The sequence below is a fragment of the Dromaius novaehollandiae genome, chromosome 14 (genome assembly GCF_036370855.1).
Source record: "Dromaius novaehollandiae isolate bDroNov1 chromosome 14, bDroNov1.hap1, whole genome shotgun sequence".
Taxonomy (NCBI): Eukaryota; Metazoa; Chordata; class Aves; order Casuariiformes; family Dromaiidae; genus Dromaius; species Dromaius novaehollandiae.
The window spans coordinates 2,192,918-2,218,000 of record NC_088111.1 but is presented as its reverse complement, the minus strand read 5'-3'; the positions used below and the strand labels follow the sequence as shown (position 1 = coordinate 2,218,000).

Sequence of the window (25,083 nt, the reverse complement as noted above, 5' to 3'; positions counted from 1 at the left end):
CTATACAAAGGGGAATAAAAACTCATTAAAAGTCTAAAAGAAAACCCTATTAAAATACCAAATATAAAATGGAGGCGACTTGATCACCCTAGTGCTAGAGAAGTGTCAGAGTCTGAATGAACCTGACTTTTTTCCTGAAAGCAGAGGAAATGTGTTTTGTGGAAAGCCAGGTGGGATGAGGGGCAGGTAGAGTGTCAAAGAGCACTGATAATATTTCAGGGACTCACTAGGAGCCTGAAACACGAAGGGGATTTATTCGGCTTTCGGTGGAGAGGAGAGTGCTAGCAGATTTTTGAAGGCATTCCAACACGGTTCATATTCATCTGTTTCTTAAATTGAGAGCTCTTGGCTGCCGCTGTGCCAAGGCAGGGAGCATCTCCACCTCTCCTGTCTCCCACCCTGAACACGGGCTGGCTCGCAGCCGACAGGCAATTAGTGCTGGTGGGTCCCCGCCATTCTCCTGCCCTGGCCCATGCTTGTCCTCCTGAAAAGCCAACAGACCTCACCATTTTTACAGGGCCTGAAATATCCTGAGAACAATCTTTCTATGGCGTCTCACTTCTACTTTATTTGGTCTTGGGGAAGGAAAGAAATTATGAGGGAAGGAGCTAAATGAACCATTTTCTTTCAAGCGTAAAAAAACCCCACGTCGTCCTGTGAGCGCTGGAACTAATGAAGCCTGGTTTGCAATGGATCTGTGCCTCATGGTTGATGGACTTCTAAACTGAATTGTACTAGGGCTGCGGCAGGCATTCACCTCTTTTTAGACCTCAGAGAAGCCAAGCAGGAAAAAGACATTAGGAATACCTTAACCACAGCAATTCCTGCCTGGTTAGCCACCCCAAAATCCACATCTTCTCCTGTGAGGAGTCTCTGGTGTCTCATACGCACGAATGCTATCAAGACTCTTCCACAGCGGGGGCATTTTTAACATCTGTGTCCAGACTCGAAGTCTTCTCATCAAGGTGGAACTCAGAGAAGGCATAAATAGAGGTTTGTCTCTCTTTCTCTGTCTCTCACACACATATCTCTTTTCACAACACTTTTAGGGACTTGTTACCTTTGGGATTTCTACCTGCTGTCAATTTGTTTGAAATTGGCACCAGAATACGGTAATTACCAGGGTGTGGGGCTGTGAGGGAAACATGCACTCATACGTGGGCTACCACCACATAAATCTCATTTCCTCGTGAAACCAGGGTTCAAGTAAAAGCTTGTTTCTGATTTAGACAGAGGTACAGAGCTGCTAGGGCAGACCCCTAGCTAACGCATGTTTCCTTGTTTTCTTTGCTCTGCCACCATTTTCTTCCCCCTGCACAGGGAGGTATGGTTTTTTGCAACCCCTCCTCTTGGATCCTGTTTTTTGGAGAGTAAAGATGGTTTCCTCCCACCCTGGTGACATTGGGATACAACCAGGGGCCCATCATTCACTCATATGCACATTATAATCAAGTAAGTCTTGTTTCCTTATGAAACCTGAGCAGAGCTGATTCCACACAGCAGACGACACTTCGTCAGCCCATTGCAATGCGCTGCGAGGCACTTCAAAGATTAAAGGAGGGGGGGAACCCTCCTTCCTTCAAGTCACCATGGAAAGTTCGCCCATAACAGAGGCAATGAATCTGCAGAGACGCCAAAGGTAGCTAGAAAAGACCACAACCCTTTTCCCAGAAGCTCGGTTATGAGAATCTCTTTTACAGTTTCAGCACTGAACATCCTTTTCTGGGCCAAACAGCAAAAGAGTCCTGAGTCAGCTCAGCGCACCTGGAAAGATCGGTGACACCTTGTTTGGGCTCAGCAGACCGATGGATTAGCACTTGTCCGTGTGGAATTGTAGGTTTCAATCCTCAGAGCCTTTTCCAGTCAATTGATCTATCCTGAGCTTTTCATCGGGTACAAATGGGCCTTCGACTTTCAACAGAATGAAGCAGCAGTAAATATAAATGGGACGTGAATATTTTCTCGAATGGACATTTTAATGGTCTGTTCGCTCTACAGCTCTGCTGTTGCGGTCAGAGACACATTCCAGTTTTACTTCAGGAGCTGGTGGCTAGAAACCCGTTCCTCTGGCCCCTCGGCAGCACGCTCCCTGGTAGCTGAAGCCTTCTGCAGCTTCAGTTAACGCCCTGACTTGGTATAGACCACTCTTTGCCAGGCCTGCTGGAAGCACCTACGTGGGTCCAGGCTGGGACCTGCTCATGCCTCTCCTCTGTAAAATAAATCAGAACATGGCAAGGCTCTGTGGAGGAGTCACTGGCTTGGTCCCAACACCTGGCAACAGCTCTACTGAAGCGCAGAGCTGCGTATTTCTTCCGTAATGTTTCACCTTCCAGCCTGCAGCTAATTATTGCCTATCTTCCACTTCTTTATTCTGAGCTTAACAAATATCCTCAGATAGACCCTGACTGGATTGAATACTGGCCTTAGTGACTGGTATGACACTGTCTTCTCGCTGAGACTGTGGGAGTTCACTGGAAGCTCATTCTCATCTTGTCTGAGATTTCACGCAGCTTGTGGCTCGGGATGGGGAGCTGTACTTTACGGGCTCACGGAGCAGGAGAGCAGGCCCAGTGCCCCATACGCAAGAGGCATCGGCTTACAGGACAAAGACAACGAGGCAGGAGCCTGTGGTGTCAGTCTCAGACCTCGAGCTCTGCTAGGTCTGGGCGTGAAACCCGACATGGCAGAACAGGGCAGACTGAGCTCAGGCTATGTGAAATCTATCCAACATATTTTACACCCACACCACTAAAAATAGGCCGCTGCCGCCAACTCTTCATCTGGAAGGAGAGGAAACACCAGCGTTACTGTGTTTTGGATGAGATGCAGCACTGAAGTCCTGACCATATTTAGCCATAAGCTCATCTCATAGGACTGCTGCATGAGAGTGGAGCTGAAGAAAAGTTATCCTGGCCAAGTGCCAGTTCTGCCTTTATTACTTCTCCCTGCTATCTCAATACTTCATTTCATCACCTAAATCACTGTGTTGAGTTACTCTAGGCTGTTAAAGTGCTGTCATGCTACAGAGGCAACTATGTGAAGGAAATAATGTCTATACAAGAAGCGCTCCATACAGCTGAAATCAGGCCACCTATTTAGGTGTCAGATTTAGATTTTTCAGTGTAAGCACAGAAACTTGAAACATTTTGCCCAAATGTGTTGAAAGCTATGAAGACATTAAAGATTATTCATGGAATAAATATTCATTGCAGAGAGAGATTTTTTTTTAACACATGATTATTTCAGGCAGCACATTGCACAGCATGCAGCCACTTATAGGAGAAGGTAATCACATTCTGAGCGTTGTTTCAATTGTTTTTAAAAGTAACAATACTAGAAATGTACATCATTTTTATGGTTTAATGGCCATTTCTGTTTAAATTAAAATACCTGCTAGATCTTTCCCTCAACCATTAACTAATTACTTAGTAATGCAAATTTTTCTGAGAATTAGCCCTCAAATGCTTCTCTGCCAGATGCTGCAATACCTTCACTTTGCTGGTAATTTTTAACCACAAATATTACGTTACACTCGTAGCACTGAACACAAGAAAAGCGTCCTTATTTTATTTGCAACTCCTCTGTGCTGCTATACCCATGGAGAAAGTGAGTATTTTGCCCATAGTGATTTAGTAGGTTACAGCTTTACATCTTCAGCTCTCCGTGTTTTGCGATCTCCCTTTTCTCGGTAATTTTGGTGCTGCAGGGTGAAGGGGTCCCGTTCATCCTCACCGCAGAGCTCTAGTACCATCTAGCGTTACCGGAGGAGCTCTTTAAAATGTGCCAGACGTGTAATCTCGCCAAAGGGCTTTTCCTTGCTTATCACCTGCTTGGGTTCACGGTAGGGGAGAGCCGAAATTGTGACGGACCTGGTGGTTACTGGGGATGACAAAATGTTAGGAAACCCTTTCCTCAGTGAGGAACCGCGATGGGAGGTCGGCCTCCATGAGGAACTGCGATGGGAGGTCGGCCTCGGCAGAGGAGGCCGAGCGTGGCCTTGGTGTGACTGGTGGGGACACAACTACCTGGCCTTGGGGACAGGCTTGGGCCAGCGGGACATGTGCAGGGTTGTCCCCTGAGAGGTTTTGGTCACCAAGCAGCCTCTCGAAAGGCCACAGGGGATGAGGTGGAGGACGCGGTGCGTTTTATCACCATGAGGCAGGTGGTGACATCCCTCCTCCATCTCCCGCAGAGCCCCGTGTCTAACGCGAGGCGGCCTGCAGGGATACACTCTGCTCTGGCGCTGATTTCACGCTATTTCTAGCGAAGGTGGAGGGCGGGCGGCGATTTAACCCGCTGCGGATGCCGCCCGGCGAGAGACCGGGGGCAGCCACGGGCCTCGCCGCCCCGCGGAGGCGCGAAGCACGCCGCCTTGCCCTCACCAAACATGGCCGCCAGGCGACGGCCGGGGGCGCCGAAGCCAGGGCGGAAGTAGTGTGGCCAGCGTCAGCGCGCGGGGTACTTCCGGGTTCGCCACCCCGGAAGGCATTGTTAGTTCAAAGAGTGGCGGGGCGGCAGCTGCGGCTGGGACCGGCCGGGGCTGGTTGCGGGCTGGGGGCCGCGCGGTGAGCGTGGGGGGGGATGGATGGAGGGTGCGTGAGGGAAAAGAGCCGGGGGGTCTGGGGTGAGGGAGCCGAGGGAGGGTTGTGGGGCAAGGAGGCGACCGAGAGGGGCTGGGGGTGACTGGGGAAGAGGGAGCCAGGAGGTGGGTGTGGGGCAGGGAGCCGGGGCGGGGGGTTATGGGGAGGGAGGGAGGGAGCCGAGAGAGGGGCTTGGGCTGGACTGGGGAGGAGGGAGCCGAGGTGGGTGTGGGGCAGGGAGCCGGAGGGGGGTGGGGTTATGGGGAGGAGGGAGCCAGGAGGTGGGTGTGGGGCAGGGAGCCGGGGGGTGCGGTTATGGGGAGGGAGCCGAGAGAGGGGCTTGGGGTGAATGGGGGAGGGGGGAGCCAGGAGGTGGGTGTGGGGCAGGGAGCCGGGGGAGGGGTTATGGGGAGGCAGGGAGCTGAGAGAGGAGCTTGGGGCAGACTGAGGAGGAGGGAGCCGAGGTGGGTGTGGGGCAGGGAGCCGGGGGGTGGTTGTGGGGGGTGAAATTGGGGGGGGGGGTGTCAGGATGGGTTGAAGGGGGAGAGGAGTGGGCTGGGGGAGGTGGCTCTGAGGGGCTTGGTGTGTGCAGGGGTTGGGAGTGGGTTAGGACCAACTCAGGTGGGTGGAGAGGAGGCAGTGGTTTGGGGGAGGTGACTATGGGGCTGTGGTGGGTTTTGGGGTGAGGGGGTTGTGCGGGGCTTGGCCTGGGGCAGAGGGGGCAGCTGTGTGGGGTCTCCCGTGGTTAAGGGGGGAGGGGATGAGGGCAGTCAGGTTGATGGGGGCAGGGGGCTGTTGCGGGCGGACTAAGGGTGGGTTATGGGTGATTTGAGCAATGTAGGTGTTCAAGGCTGGAGGGCTGGGACTCCGTGAGGGGTGAGAGCAGGCTGGCCTGTGCTGGGCATTTCTGGTGCCCCTAGCAGGCAATCTGCAAAGGGCAGCTAAAGTATTTGGAAAAACGATAGTTTTTATTATTAAATAAATAGGTTTTTTCTCAAAGGCTGTCCCACCAAAGGAACAGCAGATCTCACCCTTTGTTCTGTTCCTGCTTCCTTGCTTCTAGGATTCTCTCTGCTTTAAATGGGAAGTGCAACGTTTTCTGAGCTGCTGACTCCCATTAAGGTTAAATGTTTCTGTCCCTAGCATAATTTACTCAACATAGATGAGGAGTCTGGGTCTTCTGTTGAGGAAAGGACCTTCATAACTGGGAAGCATCTTTCTGTCCTATTTGCTGCTTCATAGTTCCTTTCCTTTGGAATTCAGTAAGCATGGGGCCATCGAATGGAGACGAGGAAGAAAAGAGTGTAATCCTGATCAGTGATGATGAAGCCGAGAACCCACTTGGGAGTTCAGTTGTGTTAGTAGACGCTCCGGGCAAGTATTGCGCTCTTGTTATCTGTGAAGTTTTGTAAAGAAACTTCTGAAATAAGCTGAAGTAAAATCACGGTAACTTGGGTTGGAAGAGACTTCAGGGTGTCTCTGGTCCAACCTGTACTTTCAAACAGCACGGTTTCTTGTTATTTTCCCAGCCCAATTTTGAGAACTTAGAATGAACCGAAAGTGACACAGTAACAGACAAAAACAAACATACTTGTTCTCCCAAAGTCCACAGAAAGGAGCGTTATTTCATACCTTGAAATTTCTTCAACAGCACCAATTATGCTAAAGAATACTGCTGTGTAGGTTCAAAAATATCACTAAGCTCTCTAAGAGTGGGCCTTTTTTGGCATTAATTGGATCCCTTTTAATTAAATTATCTCTCTTGTGATAGAGGATTTTGTCCTAAGTCAATGTACCTTTTTTTTTTTTATTGTCACCATATGAAATCGTAACAAAATCCCTGCCTTGAAGTGCTTCAAAAATAAATGTCAATAGCTGATTTAATTTATGATAAAGTTGTAGTTATTTTATACTGATTTATACTGGGTATTCTCTTTTCTACAGAGAAGACGGTCCTGGAAGAGGAGAAATCTGGAGAGGTTGTGGATGAGGAATGTGAACTAATGGTTACTTTCTGTAAACAAGCCAAAGTTATGCCTCATGCAAGATACGACTGTACAGTACATCCATTTGAGTATGTTCAGTGACGTGGAGGATAATATGGGGGTTTCCTTTTCCACTTTTAGTCCTTCTTGCAAGTAATCCTGTTAGGATTTTAAGAATGAAAGCAGAAGTAGAGTGGATAGATATGTAGCCTGTTCTGTAAATAATGTTTTGTTTTTTCAACTCTGTAGGCGAATGGAATGTGATACATGTTCACCCCTTGGAAAAAATGCTGATATTTGTAATCAGTGCTACTGCTACATTTGTGATAAACTAGCTTCTGAGGTAAGGAAGAGCTATAGTGAAGAAATACACAACTTTGAGTAAACTGAATTCCTCAACAGTCTTTAAAAGAAATAATTCTTCTAAACACTTAAAAGAATGATGCATGAAATTTTGATTATTTTAACAGTTCCCCTCAAATGTTGATATCTGTCTGCTTCACAATACTACTAATGCTTTTTATTTAGTCAATGTCTGAGGTTATTTCTAGTAATCTGCTAAGTTGTTGGAACAGATCTTTGCTTGATACAAACAAATGCAGCTCCTGCATTACATTGCACTGCAATACGGTGTATTGTATGCAGTCTGTTTTTAGTAATCCGATTTCTTTTCAGAGCAGTAGATAAAGGTCAAACTTCTAGATCTTTCTACCCTTCTGAAAAAGATGTTTCTACCCATCTGTGAAAGATGCTGGGGAGAACATCGAAAAACAGTACTCTTACCAACCCACAACTTGAGAGGATGCCAGCCTGAAGTGTCCCTGTAAGGTGTTGGGGAATGAGGGGAAATCGGTGGAGTTTTCCTTTTCTTTTCAAGCCATGGTATCAAGCTATTGCCATGTTGACCTTTTTCCCTGACTGTCAAAATGCCTCACTGTGGCTTTGCCTAGTTGTGTAAAAGGATGAAGTGAATTAGCTCCTCTCTGAGTGAAGCACTAACTCTTGGTTTGTTCAACTGAAACAAACACTTTTCCTGCCTTTCACTTTTTATGAAATAGTGCCAGAACTGGACAACCCCTTCCCTCTGTCATTGCAATGCACATAACAAAAGCAAATTCTGGAAGGACCAGCGTGACTTTGCCTTGGCTGGTGTTCTTGTAATGTTCAATTTGGAGCTCACAGACATAGATGCAGACCTCCGGCATGGTGGTAAGTATTACGCTCTCATGTTGTCCTGGAAGACCTGTGGCTCACAATGGCTGCTCAGTCTGTGGCTTGATGACCTTTGTAACCTACAAGGACAATTTGTTCGGTCCACAGCCCTCTTTGCTGAGGCTTGATGAATTATTTGGGTAGTAGCTTACTTCTGCTACCTTTTTCCCAGGCCATACACAAACTTGACACAAATCTGCAGGTACAGTCATGCGTTTTCCTCCTCCAGAGAGGAGCAACCAAGTTTGCCTGGCCAATGAGATTGGGCACAAGTAATTTGCGAAATACTTTGTATAGGGTATATGTGAATGACCACCTGTTTCTTTGTGGTTTGAAGAAGATTTTTGCACTAACAGTTTCACATCTCCTCTGCCCACCCTTCTAGGAAGTCTTCTAATAAACTTTATCCATGAACTTTCTGTGGAATATAATAAGTATTTGGTTGGAGAAAGAATGCCTCCCAAACGACACGAATGCTTTTGTCTCCCAAAACTGCCACCTGGGCGATGCAGTACCTGCAAATCACGCCATATGGAGGTTGTATACAAGTAAGTGACGACAGAATTCAGTTACCTGGCTACTAGCAATACGTACTGGTCAGTGCAGGCTTGCTTTCCTTTAGTCAAGTAATAATTAGAATCATGGCAACCTGAAGTAGCAGAAACGTAACTGAGACAATTTAGCCAGTGGGTGGTTAGATTGCACTTGGATGTAGTTTAAGCAACCCCCTAAATAACATCTTCAAATACATCTCTTCTGCTGTGCTAAGATGCTTGATAATATTCCTCATTATTATAGCTTAGGGAAGCATGAAACTAAAGCCCATATTTTTGCTAGTCTGTTAGTACTGGGTTCCGCTTTTAGTCCAGTGTGTGCCTTCAGAATGCTTAAAAGAGAACTTGTGCAAAAGCCCTGTCACTATCCCCTAGATTCTTTTCAAGGAAAGATGAGTCAACTTGCTTTCAAACTACAGAATGGTCATAATTGCCATTTGTTTACAAAGTACATCATGGACTGCTTATCTTTCTTAGGTATTCTGGAGTTTTTGCACTGGTAACAAGGTTTTTAAATCAGGCAGAAAGAGAGAATCCTAAAGCTGCTGCTGTCATGTTTCTGGGAGCAGCTAAAGAGATAGCACTTCATAAAGACCCTGCTTTGTAAGTATCCAGTTCCACAACTAATGTATAATCCTCATTTGCTTCCCAAGAGAATAAGCAAGAAGAGAATAAGCAAGAATGCTGGTTTTCCATTTACTAAGGGAAAGGATACTGTAAAGATCACAGCCCTGGTGGCAGCACAGTGAGAGGAAGATGAGTACACCTGAGGGAGAAATGAGATTGGTAACAAGGAGGGTTTGGGGGAAAGGAGGAGGGCAAAGGCTGGATGTGGGAGGAGGAGAGAGGGTCTCAGATGAGGGAAGGGAACTGAGAGGGGAGAGGGAGGAAGAGAGCTAATGGTGGCAGGTGGGGATTGATTCCGGAGAGCATACAGGGGCGGGGAAGCTTTCCTGAGACGAGAACAGACAAGCTGCATTGTACAGAGAAACATCTGCTCCTGAACTGGAAGGAAGTGAGAATGTGGTGTTCCTCAGGTGACAGGTCTTAGAGCCCTCCTGTAAACTTGCAGGAAGCTGGCCTGCTTCAATGGGAGGATGCAATGTTTAAAAAGTAATTAAAAGGCTTTAAATATTTCTGTCTTTGCTACTTGCCCTGCTGTTTCTTTTCCTGTTTACATCATGTGTGTGTGTTGTGATGCCCATGCATGTTTCATGCTTATTTACTGCCTAGCTTGAGCAAGGTCCCAGAGCTTTCCTTTGCAAAATCTAAATATTTGGGGGGTTAAATTCAAGGGTATCTGCAAAGCAGCAGTAAATGTTTCTGACTTGTTAAGCCAGTCCAGACCGCAGCAGCTTCTCTGCAATTCTCTTTCTGGGGAACTGTCAGGATTTGAAGGAGCCGGCTGGATGTATTATTTGAGTAAGTCTCTCTGTAGGCTTTTCTGAGTCCCAGGGTATTCATTGTACTCAGATGGGATGTGGTTTGATCCTCTTGTGGGGTGATGACATACAACCCTTTGGGGCCCTGTACAACCAAAGATGTGCACATGTTGGTCTAATAAAGCAGGGTAGGTGGTTAGGTACCGCTGTATTGCGCTAGTGTGTGTGGCTTTGGAATGCTTTAGTTCATTAGGTAGTGCTCTAAAACAAATAGTGTTAATTCTAGAATATAAAATGTGTTTTACAATATAAGCATTTGTTATAACTATTTGGAGTCGTTTTTATTACCTTGTAAGCTCCCAATGCTTTTTAAGAAAGCATTTTCCTAAGCAGTTGAGTATAGAGAAGGAAGAAAGGTAGGAAGAAGAGATAAGTGTTAAGTAGTGCATTGTTTGTTTGGTTTATTTTCTTAGAAGCTGGCAGAACCTTGGTCAGACTGCTTCACTAAAGATTGCTGTCCCTTGTCTGCTGCAAAGGTGAGACTTGTCTTCTCATGTAATGTGATGTCAATGGGGTGGTTGGTGGCTGCAAACTTTCTGCTATGGTACTTCTACAAAATGCATTTAAAATGACTCCTCTCCAAAGGCATAAAGAAAAAAATGTGAATGCTTTAGCTCTTAAAAGCTCCAGAATAAAGGTGTATAGTCCTATGGTTCTGTAGCAGCAGGAATCGCTATTGGGGAAGAACCTCAGAGCAAGGAGAGCCTACTGCCTTGGTGTAGACTGCAGGTGGGTAGGGACAGGCAGAAGAATACAAAGCAACAACAATGTCACCAGTCAGCCTCATAGATAGAAACCTCAGCACGCTATGGTGTTTTACAGTTGTACACTACAAATCAGGATTTTTAGCAGTTCTGTTGAGTATTAGTCCATTTTTGTGAAGAACAAGGGCAATATCTGCCTTGTTTAGCCCCATGTAGACATTCAAACCCTTGGATCACTTTTAAACCATAGTTTAGGAGTGTTTTGTAAGGCCAGACCAGAAGATGGTGTCAGATAGCTACTTGCAGTTAGTAAGCCTAAGAGTATATAGTGTCTGTTTAGAGTCAAAACATCAGCCCTGTAGTCCTCCGCAAGAGGGGGGTAGTCAGGGATGTAACATAGTAAAGTTCCCCCAAGAGGCTAATGAATGAGGGCATCTAGCACACCTTGCTTAATTCATTTCTCATTTTAGCTCTATACTTCACCTTTAACCTGAAACTCACTTGCAACAGAAGATTAATGAAATAGGAATTAACTTTTTTTAAGAACACTCAAACAATTATATATCCCACCTCCTATCTGAACTAATGATAGGTACAACCTAAATCCTATATTGGTTTTCATTTTAAGTGCGACTACTTGTGAATTTATTAATTTCCTTACTTTAAAAGAAGAGGAAAGACAAGTTTTTTCTTTCCTTTTTTTTAACTCCATTCCCAACTTTTCAAAGGGTAGACTCTTATTTGTGTCAGTGTTTCGTCTTAATTGAAAACTGGAGGTAACAAAGATTTCACTATTCTTAAAGTTGCCAAGAGTTCAGATCAGTAATCATGCTGGATTGTTATATTTTAATCACACCTAAGGTAAATTGTGAAGTGACGTGCTATTGCTTTTACAGTTTACTTCAGAAATGACATTAAAGGAAGTTTTAAATGTAACCGATGCTTACTGTTCTTAGTTTTTTGCATTTCTCTTGGCATGGAGAGGGATCAGGTTACCTATCTAGCTCATCATATGCTGCTGCAGTAGTGTTTCTCACATATACTCAGTGGGGGTCTCCATCTTAAAGTGCAAGAACAAAGAGCTTTGGTTTCATTGGTGTTTAAAAAATAATAACAAAAACAATCCTATTGTTCATGAATTTAAGCTTAGTTCCAAAATGTCTACCTGAAATATTAAAAAATTCTATAAACTGGTTTCCCATGGGTTTAAAAAAACTGAGTCTAAGAAATGATTCATCTGCTTTTAAAAGATTTTGACTGAATTCCTCAAGGAACTTTTTCTTTTAAAAACACAGGATCACAACACAACTTCAAAGGATGCTGGTGTTATGTGACTTCCCCAAAAGCTTGTATGAAAAATTTGTTAATTTTTTTCAGTCCATATCACTTCCATGTCACTGTTTTGGCTTCTCAAATAGGTATGTTCTTTGTTTTTAGAATATGTTTTTATACAGTTGCCTGACTTGAATTCAGCCATAGAGGAGAATTCTTTCACTGATGGTGCTAGAGATATGTTTTTTGTTATAGGAAGATTTCAGAATTTGCTACTTTCTACCTGACTTGTCCTTACCATAGTGGAAAATTGTTGTTTAATGCTAAGCTGTTGTCCATACAACCATTTTTCAGAAGTGAACTATAAACTTCAAAATACTTTATTAGTAGAATCATCATGTTACTTAAATAATTTAGTGTACCAATGAAGTGCATTAAGAATGACTTTTTTTCTTCCAGCTTAAATGTTGTACCATGGGACCATGTATTACTGACCACTGTTTTAAAAGGCCAGAACGTTACTGGCCAAAGAACACAGAAAGGAAGAAAAGTATTTCTGTGGGAAACACTCCCTGTTATACAGGCTCGCGTGGAGAAATTGGTAGACAAAACAAAGTAAGATTGGTTTGGTCTTGTTTTGGATTTTTCATTTTATAAGCTCAACTTCTATGTTTTGCATAGTATTGACTGCAGTACAAAGTTTCAGTTCTGCAACAGTTATGCATTATGGGGAAACATAAAAAGCAAGAACACATTCAGAGCTTCTCATGACTATTACTTGTTATAAACAAGTCTAGTATTTTTTTTTAATGATTCCAAAGCAGAAACAAGAGCTCTTTGCATTTCAGGACCCTGAAAGAATAGTGAAGTGGAGAACTACTTTGTTCACATGAGCTCAGTAGGTCTTGCATGCTGATATTTAAAGTAAATCCTCTTGATCAAAGGTTGACTGGGTGGGAGACAGCAAAAGGCATGCTCTGGTCTCTGGCTCTTTAAATGTGAATACAAGCTGCTTAATTAAATTGAAAGGCAGCCTCACATTGTATTTTGCCAGAGTACCTAGCTGAAATAAGAAGCTGTTTTCTCATTATCTACTGTATTCAGTAGTGTCTTTTTTGGAACTTACTCCCTTAGAGAGTTCACTAGCAAAGCAGAACATCCATACTATATAAACCAGCATTGGTATAGTGGAGAGAAGCCTCATCTGATCAGTCCGCTACCTTGGCAGTCACTGAAGGCTTTTCCCCATATAACTTCATTTCAACTGCTAAATCCCACAAGTTTCTTATAAATAGCCCCAGGGTAGAAGAACATGCAAGAAGCTTGTGTGTTAGTGTCATATCTAATGATTATGGTTTCTTGCTGCTTTGTAGTATAGAGGCATGTCAAGTTGAGGCTTCATTCAGGTCATCTTCTCTTAAGCTGTTGTAAGAGTAGTGTTGGGTTTTTTTGGATGTAGACATGAAATAGTCTGTAGTGGTAGATGTCTTTGTCAAGAGTTTCTGCTCTTCTTGGGTTTATCAGAAAATGGCACCAAGGCAGTTTTAATTTACCACACTTTCGTTTTGTATTTGCAGCCAACTGTCTCTTCTCTGCCAGTTGTACTTCTATACGGTTTTTGCAATGTCTTCCATGTGGGAAGAACTTCTGTTTTGTTTTATGAATTGTAATAAATACTTGATTGACCTGTGCAAAGCTTAATGCTTCCTTTCTCTCTGCCCCCCACCCCCAGCTATAAAGAAGTTGTTCGCTACCTGAGAGCTGTGAAATGCAATGATAGCCAAGGGTAAGTGGCTTTTTTTTTTTTTTTATTTTTTTGCCTTCAGGTTATGTCCCAGTCTGTGTTTTAACCTGCAGTAGAATGGCAGAATGAAAAGCAGCATAATGTTGGTGGCTGTTTGCTTACAGAAAGTAATACTGCATTGCAAATACTTTCTGCCTTATCGGATGTAGTTTATTAGTTATTAAGTGTAGTTGGATACTAAGTATTGTAAAACTTCCATGTTAACAAAAATCAAATGATCTGTTTTCTTCTTTCCAGGTTAAGAGACCTTAGGGATAAAATCCCGTTCTATCTGTGTAAAACTGGAGACTTCCTTGATGCTGCACATTCACTGTTGTTTCCAGTCGACAGCCTTGCAGGCTGTACTGCCTCCCGGATAACACCGTTACAATTTGAAGTCTACCTAAAGATGTTCAGAACAGGCAGTGTCCCCAGTGGAAAGGATTTTCAGGACTCTGGGCCTTGGGTTACAACTGGCAAGTATAACTTTTTGCTTTCATATGTTTAAAACCTTTCATAATTGCAGCTTTTACTTTCTTATTAAATTTAGTAACATTCTAAGAGACTCTGAATTCAGCAATAAATTCTCCAGGCTAATACATAGTATGTAATGTTAGGCAAGAAGGAAGTCTTTAGATTTGAGCATGAATTTGTTTAGAACACTTTACACACAATGCTAGCTTTGGTCAGCTGTGAAGTTATTTCTCTCAAAGCAATCTGGTTAAAAAAAAGAAAAGAAATACAAAGCCCTTTAGATCATGACACTACCAATGGTCAGTCTATAACTTAGTCTCATGGTATGGCTCAATTTTGACCTTGAGGATAAAAGCATTCCCTTGGAAAGGGTTTCTCGATCTGTGTATTGCATTCTGTCATTAGTTCAGCTGCTGATGACTAATCTGTCTTGGTGCATGATATTTGCCAGGAAGGTGTATTCCGAAACAAAAGATTTATTTCGGAGAAGCTGTCCAGTTACTAGTAGAATTCATAGAAGTGTGAGACTGGCAGTGTGTACCACACTGCACCGTGATACGGTGAACATAATGAAGATTTTATTCTGGGTCATGTGCTGTGATGGCTTAGACCAAATTGTATTTGGTCCTTTGTGAAGCCTTCTGGGATAGCATTTTACAGTTGATGCAGGCTCCCTATAGAAAAGCTGCAGACACTCATCTTCTCATTTTTGTTAGATTTGTGTAGAAGTATATCTGTGATAGAGGTAATATACCTTGTTTTTATTTATACACTGTAGCTATTTGGGGGATGTAAGACATGTTTGGGTTTTCTTCTTGCAGGGTCTCCTTTGAAAGATGGTGTTCTAATTAAGCAGGCACTCAAACTGCTTTACAGGAATCTGTTGCTATACAGGAATGTGAGTCTGTATTAAAACTGTGTTTCTGTGGCCTGCTGAGTGTTTCTGTGCATGTCTGCTTTGTCCAAACATGTTACTTCTCTAACGCAGAATTTACTATCAGGATGCTTTTTGCATAGTTCACACTTCCCTGAAACTTTTTTCTTTCTGTTTTGTTTTTGGTTTTTGTTGGTGGTGGTTTTGTTTTTATCACTTGTTTGGAAAAAATTGCAAAGGTTTTTTGTTTTCCTCCAAGTATCATCTCTGTGGTCCCATTTCCCTAACTGTAGACCTTGGTGTTCATGGCTCCTGTCTCAAAGTGCTATGCTGTACTCACAAACCAGATACAGGTCTCAAGTTGTGTAAATTGTCCACTGACTCAGCTGAGACCTTACTGATAAAACTATGACAAATGTTGTATCTTTGTAGTCATTGCAAGATTACTCAGTTCGCCAGCATGCCATAGTAATGATGTAACAATAAGCAAAAGTGCCATACATATATCAAATGATAGGTTTTTATTCTTATGCTATTCAGCTATTTTAGGCAGTTCTCCATTCTAAGTCGTGCATGCTCTGATGCTTGTCAGTGGGGCTGTAATGATTACACCAGCTACAGGTCTGTCCATGGGTCATGGAATAGAAGCATAACAGGTGAGGAAAGCATTGCCTTTGTCTACAGATATATTCAAAATGAATGAGCTGTTTTGCCACCTGACAGAATTCAGAATGGGAAGCCTCAAACATCAGTGTGCAATCCGAACATATACAAGTAACGTGTTTCCATTACGTAAGGAAATGAAGAAGGCACTTTATTTCCCTTTGATCAGTTTATTTAAGGAAAGTAAAAAGAACTAGCTGTTCTGAAAATACTGGATGCCCATCAGCTTGTCAAGGAGGCAAATTCTGATTGCCAAAGGTTCTGGTATATGTACAGTTTTTAATTTGGGTAACTTATTTATCTAGTTCAGTCTGGTTGACTGAAAGACTTACTTGACTTTTTATAAAGTAAAAGTTCTGCTGTGTTTCAGCCCAAATGTTGGAGTTCTCTTATCATGATTTTGGGCAGTAGCAGTTTGCTGGGAAGAAACGGATACCTACATCCCTTGTCACTGAAAGAGCCACCACTTGAATTCCAAGAGGTAACTGAAAAAAATACTGTAATATGGAAGCATTTGTTGCCTTGGTTTTATATAAGGCTTTATTTGATGTGGGTATTGACTCATTCTTTTAAATACCGCGATTAACTTTACAGTGCCAAATCTAATCTTTTGCATGCAAAATGTTGTAACTTGGGTGTCAGTTGTTCTGACTCAGCAAATCACCTGTTGACAACGACTGTCATCACCCAGGACTTGTTGCAAACATGCAGTAAAATCCATGTTTAAATTCTAGTGAAAGCTGTTTAGATTGGTTCATTTTACCTTGTGCTTTCTATGAGATGAAAGGGTGTGCGAGTCCCCCTTCTTCTAACTCCGTTGATGCACAGTGACCTGTTCCTCTGTGCCCAAAGTCCGTGTGCATGACCTGTTGTTTGAACTTGCTATGCTGTAGTGTATGAAGTTTCGATGCTTGGGGGTAAAAGGTGAGAGCTCTTTAGGACTGTATTTAAAATGTAGATGTTGTACCTGCTAGGATATAGCTAATACTTTAGTCTGTGCCTATAGAACCCAGTCTACTGGGAAGCTCACTTCCCTCAGTTCCTTATATCTAAAGTATCATGCAGGTACGTCACTGGTGAGTGCAAAGAAGTGTTAAATGTTGTAGTAAACGAGTTAACTGTGCCTGCAGTTCAGTGCCTAATACTGATGCCGTATCTTCTAGTGTTGAGATAAATCGGATAACCACGGAATAGATACGAAAGCAGTTGCCTGCCTTTATGAAAAATGTACTCTGATAGTCTAAAAGAGACGATGTCTGGGTATTTTTTCATAAAAAATAAATGTCTGCTAAGCATAGTAGGTTAAAATGAAGAGGACGTGATATTGTTTAGTTGGTGCTGTGGAATCTCAGTGTTGCCTGAGGACACCATTGAAAAATCAACCTCGTCTGTAAAGGGTGCTGCAAAAAATAGATAAATGCACATTAAAGTAGTATATGGCAGAATTGCGTTGAGCAGTGTTTGTGTGTAGAATATCGGGGCCACTGTCTTTACCTGTGACTCATTACTGCTTTTGCAGGGGGTGCTGGCTGCCAGTAGTGGTCTTTTGGATGAACTGAAGGCAAAAGCTAATATTTCTTTACCATCTGCTATTTTCTCTCCTCATGTAAGTGTGCACATGGTAATAAAATTAACCAATTGTTTTATTGCACTTTAAGGTATTGCCATATTGCAAACAGTTGGATTATTATGACAAGCTTTTAAGAGGAGGCTTGGAGATTTCTGTGAAGTGGCATGAGACTATTCTTAGCATAGTCTGAAAGTTAGAGCAGATATCTGAAATTAAACAACCTATAGTCTGTTCTGGTCTGACACTGCCTTCAACCTGGTAAAAGTCTTAATCCCTTACTGTCCAAATTTATACATTTATACAATGCAGCGGTTAGCAGTCCTCAATCCTTTATTTACTTCTCAGGTTGAGTCATCTTGCACTGTTTGATTTGAATTGGAGGCCATCTTTTGAGACTTGGCAGTGTTGCTTGTCTTGAAACAAACGTCTCTGACTTTAACAGAATAGCCTGGAATTTCCAAGCTTTTTTTGAATGATGACTTCAAGTGTGGTGGAATATCTCTAAAGATGTTTTGAAATGAGTTATTAAATACAGTTGGAATGTTTTCTAATCTGAAGTATGCAAGTCGCAATGATTTGGAAAAACAAGGTGGATAGAAGTCATTTGTTTGGAATGGAGATGCAGTCACCTACCTAAGGAGCTGTCTTATCATGCTTGACTTGTTACTTCTTTTGAGGAAATTACATTTAACTTACTCTGCAGCTATATGACTCCTGGGCCAGAACTTTCCTTTTCCACTTAATCGTAGTTCTGCTTTACTGTGGAGGTGTGAGACCTCATGTTTTTGTGAGGGACGTGGAGAGAATCAAGTGAAAGATGCTATATAAATGGAGTGCTCTTTCTGTTCCCCTATTTTGTGGTCTTCCTAAGATTCTTCTGGATGTAGTGTGTGACATTCAACCTTTCTGACTGGAATGGCAGTAATTTCCTGCTGATTTGAATAGATACAATGGACGAATAGTAGGAAAGTGGGCTTTTAAATATATGTACTTTTTAACTGATATTTCTTCCTGTAGTTGCACCGTGAGGCTTGTCTTATTCTCGCAGTGCAAGCAATACAGCAGATGCTTTTCTGTGATCTTCCATACTTGACTTCCTTCCTAGAGATAGCCCTGGCATTTGGGGTAAGTCCTAGATATTGAGTTCTGTTCTAACAGATTAAAGCAAATGATGCTTAAAATCCATGTAATGTCACTTGCTGGTTTTAGGCATATTTAACTCTTTCTTGACTTTATTCTATTTGAGCTTTGTTGACCTTTGATTTCTGTGTTTGGTGTGTGTTTTTTTTATGGGTTGTTTTCTCCTTAAGAAATGACTGTTGCCGAGCTTAAATCATAGCTTCAATTTTTTTTTTATTTTGTCTTTTAAACTTTCTCTTCCTAGAATAACTTCTGGGCTCTGAAGCTATTATTAGACCATCTTTCCTATGAAGAACATATTCTCCAAGGCACTGTCAACTTGATCTTGAGAGATCTGAATTGTCGAAGAGCAACGATGCTGAAACTGTGAGTAAGCATTTGCTTCCTGAAGTCTGGCTGTTTGTTTATGGAAACATTAGGAGTGGTCCCACAGCAGTAATATTTAGCAAAGATATAATCCATAGCTTTTTGAAAATGGCCAGCTCAGTGCTTTGGAAAAGTCAAGAATGCAAATAGGATGCTAGGAATTAATAAGAAACTAATACAGAAAAAGTGTGTAAATGGTGCATCTGTGTCTTGAGTATTGTGCATGGTTCTGGTTCCTCTTCTCAAAAGTACTGTAGAACTAGTAAAGATAAAAAGAAGGATGACAAGGGTGATCAGAGGTGTGGAACAACCTCTGAGAGGAATCCTTAACCTTGATACAGCCATCTGAACTTAGGGTTCTGATAATGGTCTATAAAATCATGTGTGTCCTGCAGAAGATGACTAAGGAATAATTGTTCGTTTTCTCTTCTGGTACAAGAACTAGGGAGCATAAAGAGAATCTAATGTAACAAAACAAAGCCATTTGAGGTTATACTTCTCAAAGCTTGTAGCTCAGTGTATATATAGCATATAGTTGTGGATTTTTGTTGATGCAGGATGTTGTGGACACTATAGTCCACAGCTAAAACTATAAATGCTAAGTTTCTACAGGTTGAAAAACAATTAGACATTGCTGGAAGATTGTCAAGTATGACTGGCATGGAAACAGCACTCCTGATGTAAGGAGTTGGTCCTCGAGCTGTGAATCACCGAAGATGGGGAGAGTATACCTAGAAGTCAACAAATTTCCTTCAGATCTGTATGAGCTAGCACTATTCTTCAGCAGCTGTCTTCCTTCAAACAAAAGGCATCCAGGGTGTCCCCTTCTGTATGCCTGGCTTGCAGAAGGCCAAGATGAACATCATGTTTGTTGCAAGAGGCAGGACACTGGGCTAGGTGGGCCATTGATCTGACCCAATACATCTGTTCATATAACAAGAAAGCCTGAAGATGTGTGTCCTGTTCTTAACCTCATTCCAAAGACTCTGTTCTCAGTCATCATTGGTGTCAGGATTCTGAGTTAAATGGACTTTGTTTTTCACACAGTATGGTTATTCTTGTGTTTTCATTAGGTGGCAAAACCTTGGTCCTCAGTATGTGGGTGAATTCCTGTGCCTGTTCCTGACTTGCAGACATAAGAAGATGCAATCCATTGGCCTGTTCACTCTGAGTATTATTACAGAGAACCTGCATATGTAAGTGTGAATCTTCATGTATAAATAGTAAATCATTAAGTGTTGTAACAGTGCTGATAACTTTCTTTTAGTTAACACAGTTTTAACTCAATTCATTCTTGCTTTTATACATCCTTATTACTAATAATAGTAAAGGTGCTGAGCACCATGTCTTTGGTAGGTTTGAAATTGTTCCATGTTACTTGCTGCAACCAAGTGGACTTCTAACTTCCCAGTGCCCTGTGTTATGAAAACATGTTATCTGATTTGGAGAACCATGACCAGTCATCAGGAAAAATAACATATAGTCTAGTTTTGTTACTTAAATGACACTCTCCATATCCCTTCAGTCCCTTTAGGTTTATTAAAAAAAAAAATTAGGATTTACAGCAAAAAATTACTGGACTGTACAAAGGTGTAATAGCTCATAAACATTTATTTAAAGAGAATAGTCTAAAGTAGCTCAAAATCTATATTGTTCTATATCTACCAGAATATAATGGGTGTACAGATGTCAACATTTCTTTTAAATTTGTAAGAAATACTTTACAAGGTAATGAGAGGAGTAGATTCCATAAGTCAGATTCAGAAACATCTGTGCATCATAAACTTAAGGCTGTCCTCAGTTTGCACTATGCCTGTCGTTCTTCTCCTTTTGAAAGAAGAGAGACCACTTACTCTGAAATAGCAAAAAAGCTTCAGTGAGTATTCAGGGAAAAATAAAGTTCTGGAAGAGTCTAAGTGCTATGTCTAGATTACAAACGGTAATAAAGCACACTGTTACCTTTGAGACCACTAGCTGTTTGTTAGTATGATCCTTGCTCTCCTGTGTTATTCAGTAAAGCATAGGCTTTAGAGTGATAGACTTCACTGTATTGACATAGTTTTAAAATCAAATGACTCCACAGTCATACACGGGAAGGCAGAAAGATTGCCTGCTTCAGCATTTTTAATTCACATATATAGCAGACGGCAGCAGAGTAATATTGAAAATTCCCTCCCTGTAGCTGTCTTAACTGGAAATCAAGGATGTGTAAGTTAACTGTCTTTGTAAAATGCTTTTTTCTGCTTCCTCTCTTCTCCCTGAACTGTGTGTAGCTGAGAAAATAAAATAGCTGATTTCATTCAGTTGTGTATGAGCTTGGTTACAGTGAAGAAATTTACAGTTCTAATAACTGTCTCTTTTTGGCTCAAATAGTCAAAGATTAGAAGCAACCTTTTTGTGAGGTTACTGTTTACAGTATGCTCTGTCAGAGGTCCAAGAGGAAATCTGATGAAATCCTGTTTATTGTTGTCTAACTTTGTCTTTAAATTCTTTACTTTAAATTTGGTGCTGAAATCATCTCCATTTGGAAGTTGGAGTGAACTGTTGGATTAGCCTTCAAGTAAAGCGTTGGGGTATGGAAAACTTAGGGAGTGGCTGGAACTGTGGACATTTCTGTCCCTATCAAAAAATGGATGAAGAATCTAAATCTCTTTTTTTAGGTGTCCATGGGCAAAGCATCTTTGCAACTTCTTTCACAATGCAGTAAGTATTTCTATTTTAGAATTAACAACAAAGCATAAGGGACAGACTTCAGTATTTGAGAGGCAAATGTGTTCTATCATTTGCTTGCAATGACTTAAGTAAGGCAGTTGGCCTAATAGGTGTATATGGAGAAGCTTAATGAATTCAAGTCTAAGGGTCCATATTAATGCCAAAGAAAACTGTACTTAACATATGTTCAGATTGGTTAAAAGAGTTGGTTTTGACGGCTTGTCTATTTGTATACCCTTGTTGGATTCTGGGACGATCACAAGAAATGGAATTGCCACACACTCTGGCTCTTGTCAGATCATGACTTTACTCTTCCTACTAACATAAAACTGGTTTGAATAGTTTCTGTGTATTTCCAGTAACTGAGCATTTCACTGTGATTTTTGTCACATCACAGGTATTCAGTAAAGCAGCCTAACAACCCTTTTTGTCCCTAAGAGCTCATCAGCTCTCTATCTAGACAGCCCCTTTGCCCCCAAGCAGGCTGAGATAAAACCAACAACATACTGAATTGCTGAGCGCATCTTTTAATTAGTTGCTAGTTTGGATTTTTACAGAGAGGGTAACTTCAGTTCATCTAGTTTATTGCCTCTCTTGGGAGGAATCATTACATGTAGAGCCTGTAGAAGATGAATTCTCTTGTAGTCAGAAACACTGAAAGTCAGGCACAGCTTGAAGGGGAATAAGCCAGGCTTGTTAAAACCACATCCCCCAAATAAACTCCCAAGTAAGCTTGCCTAAAGTAGTGTCTGAGCCCAAGTTCTTGTATATAAAAATGACAAGTTACTGAAATGTATTAATGAATTTTTTTCTTTGGACAGGGATTAAGGCACCTGCCTCTTGGCACCACAGCTCATCATGAAGTCTCCAAGTTCATAAACATTTTGGAAAAACTGTAACTTAGCAAAATTTGTAAGGTTTTTTTTTAATTTGTTTTAATCTAAATCTCTTCCTAGGTTCTCTTGCATTTTGCCATGATTGTCGTCTCTTCCTCCCTTTAAATACATTCAGCTGAAGAATTGACTTCAAATCTAAAAATCCTAGATTTAGGTGAATGGTGGCTGTATTTCAGCAAAAGTGTTCCTGAAATTTCCTTTCTTTCAGGTCCATGTATTGAGCAGTTCTTTAAGAGTTAAAGGTCATAAATCTAAGAAGAATCAGCCTACAGAGATGCTGTTTGGGATCAGGCCAGGGGGGAACAGGGACAAAGTAGGAAGCACCACAACTCTTTGCTTCTGTTGTGTTGCCCAAATGGGGCTCTGGGAGAGATGTCTGCAGCAGAGCAACTGCTGAGGAAGTAGAAGTTTCCAAAGTAATGGAAAGAGTACAACAGTATGTGTTAAAATGTTGTTTGCGTTCCCTCCTTTATTGGATATATAATTATAAAAAAACAAACCACTCTTCAAGTAGTATCTTCAGCCTCCATTTTTTTTTTTTATACCTGCTTCAAGAAATCAGATTCAGAAAGGCCTAATGCAGTAAATAGCTTGTTTTATTTGTATATAGAAAATGTAGCTTTCTGGGGTTTTCAACTGTGGGACTCTGTTTTTTTACTGCAATACTACAATAGATGACTGTTAGGCTGGTACTGATGCCTCTCTTGGTTACTTAAACTGACCATTATAAGGATTCAACAGTTAACTTTTGAACTGTGGATTTAGAAATAGAGTGTAATCAGGCCACAACTATCTCTCTCTCTCTTTTTTTTGGTTTTTTTTTTTTGTTTTTTTTTTGTTTTTTTTTGTTTTTTTTTGTTACACTGTGATACCTGTCCGCATTGGTTTAGTGGTCAGGGGAAAAAAATACTAATCTGTGATGTACCATATTTTGCACACTTCTGGCTTGCAGTGGCTTTTGCAGCTTCTTTATCCTGAGTCAACTAACTTATTCCAGTTTTCTGTAAAAGTGTAGATGTATCTAAAACAACAAAGTGTTAAATAAAAACTTTGTAGAAAGTGTCTGTTTCATTTTTTTAAGTTGCTGTACCTGTATGTACATCTTGTTGTCCAAGCTGACCACACCAAGTGGCGTGATGTCCCCGGATGCCTGTGAAGCTAGCTCTGGTGGCTGTCAGCAGAGGTGGCTGCTTGGTGTCTTCTTCTAGTCTGTGTCCATAAAAGACACACGCACTTGCTTTATCTCCATCTCCAAGGCAGCTGTTTCTTGCATGTTCCTAATAGTAGGAACATGCCCCTAGTTGGAGTGGTCCCCTGTCATACTAATCCTAGGGGGGTTACGCCGTGCTACTTTGCCCTCCGCTGTGGGTGTAAAAAGACAACAGCAAAACCAAACAGCTCTGCACTGAAAAATGGGTCTATCGTTAGGTACAGAGGCAGCCTTAATATCAGATTGAACTCGTGAACGCTGCAGACTCCTGAGGGTGTCCCGTGGCGGGTGCAGGACCAGGTGCAGACGGGAGAAGGTGCTGGCGAGGGAAGTGTGCGTTGTTACTGCCTTGGTCTGAGTTCCCCATCACAGGGAAAGGCTAGGAAATGCTTGCGTTTCAGTAAGTAAAGGGGATGTCTGTTCATTATTTATCTACTTGTGAATTTTAACAAATTACAGCAGCAAAGAGCAAAGTCTTAGAGTGAGGTTTAGGCTATAGATATCTGACTATATCATTATGTATAAGAAATGGGCTTTCTCTGAAGATTAGTGCTTTTTTAATACATTATATAAATGTATACACACACCCCTATGCCTGTCTATCCCATGCCATGCCCAATCAGCTAAAGTAGAAAACATCCTCCCAGTACCCTGAGACTAGAACTGGTATAACCCCAAAGGTAAATTGATCTCAGCTTTGCTCCAGGTATGACTGAGATGAACAGGACTTACTTAAAGATTAAAATGCTTAGCTTGGAGTTGGAAATGTGTGTCTACAGCTGTCTGTTCCAAATATTGTATTTCAGCAAACTTGACTCTGCTGTTCTCGCAAATGCACAGACAGCTGCTACTGCCAAACAACAAATAAAACATTTGCAAGTAAATATTTAACTGAAAATCATATTTCAAATAATGGAGTTGATAGATCTGATTAGAAGTGGAAGGGAAGCGCCATCATTCAGCCCGTGGGCTCAGTTGGGGATGGCAGTTATTGGACCTCTTCTGAGTAGGGGTGTCCCAGTTGCTTTGGAGGGGATTTCTGAAATATATAGCTAAGAAAGTCACCTCTCTCACAGGACAGCTGTGGGAGTCTGTTTTAGGATTCAAAAAAGCTGCCTGGTGCTGGCTTTCAGTTCTCCTCAAGTGGAAACGCTAGTGCACATCCTAAAGCAGTTTTAACAAGACGGAGATCTTCAGCACTGGTGGAGGAGATCTGAACTCCGGCAGCATGAACCTGAGCACGAAGCGAGCGCCTGCACCGCCTCGGCCCCTGCGGAAACTCTCCGTTTGTGCAATAGCAGAAACTGTCCGTTTGGGCAATAACATTTTCAAGGGTTGAGTTCACGGCCAAAGCGTTGCTGGAGCAGTCGGTGCACAGGACCATCCCCAAGCTCGGCTCTTCCTGCAGTCCGCACACTCTATATTTGTACTCCCAGCCACTTTCTCTGCTGAGTGGGCTAGGAGAGTCACTGATTTCTACCAAGGACACTAATTAACCTGCTAAATGAGTTTATCCCTTCAGCGTGTGCACCAGAGAACCACGTTATCTAAAATACCCTTCCAACGGGAGCCGTAATTAGCTCTGCCTCCCGGAGCCGGCCCTGCGCGGCGGAGGGGGGCTGCTGCTCTCAAACGCTGCCGCCGGC

The 25,083-nt window shown here is 42.1% G+C and overlaps 1 protein-coding gene across 1 annotated transcript; it reads left to right on the top strand.

The window, feature by feature from the left end:
* The first annotated feature begins 3,587 nt into the window (after positions 1-3,587).
* On the top strand, positions 3,588-23,287 carry LOC112980426 (uncharacterized). Its single transcript, XM_064520064.1, has 20 exons — positions 3,588-3,606; positions 5,844-5,954; positions 6,525-6,654; positions 6,815-6,908; positions 7,624-7,774; positions 8,163-8,325; positions 8,809-8,934; positions 10,187-10,249; positions 11,773-11,895; positions 12,209-12,364; positions 13,482-13,535; positions 13,791-14,008; positions 14,828-14,904; positions 15,914-16,024; positions 17,063-17,149; positions 18,131-18,238; positions 18,498-18,619; positions 19,693-19,815; positions 21,280-21,322; positions 22,153-23,287. The coding sequence occupies exons 2-20, from the start codon at positions 5,849-5,851 to the stop codon at positions 22,228-22,230; spliced, it is 2,133 nt and encodes a 710-aa protein (XP_064376134.1). The 5' UTR covers positions 3,588-3,606; positions 5,844-5,848; the 3' UTR covers positions 22,231-23,287.
* Positions 23,288-25,083: the final 1,796 nt, after the last annotated feature.

Coding starts and splice junctions, on each gene's coding strand:
- LOC112980426 (XM_064520064.1), top strand. CDS start 5,849: ATGGGGCCATCGAATGGAGACGAGGAAGAAAAGAGTGTAATCCTGATC. Junction 6,909..7,623: donor GTGATAAACTAGCTTCTGAG/GTAAGGAAGAGC, acceptor TTTATGAAATAG/TGCCAGAACTGGACAACCCC. Junction 16,025..17,062: donor CACCACTTGAATTCCAAGAG/GTAACTGAAAAA, acceptor CTGCTTTTGCAG/GGGGTGCTGGCTGCCAGTAG.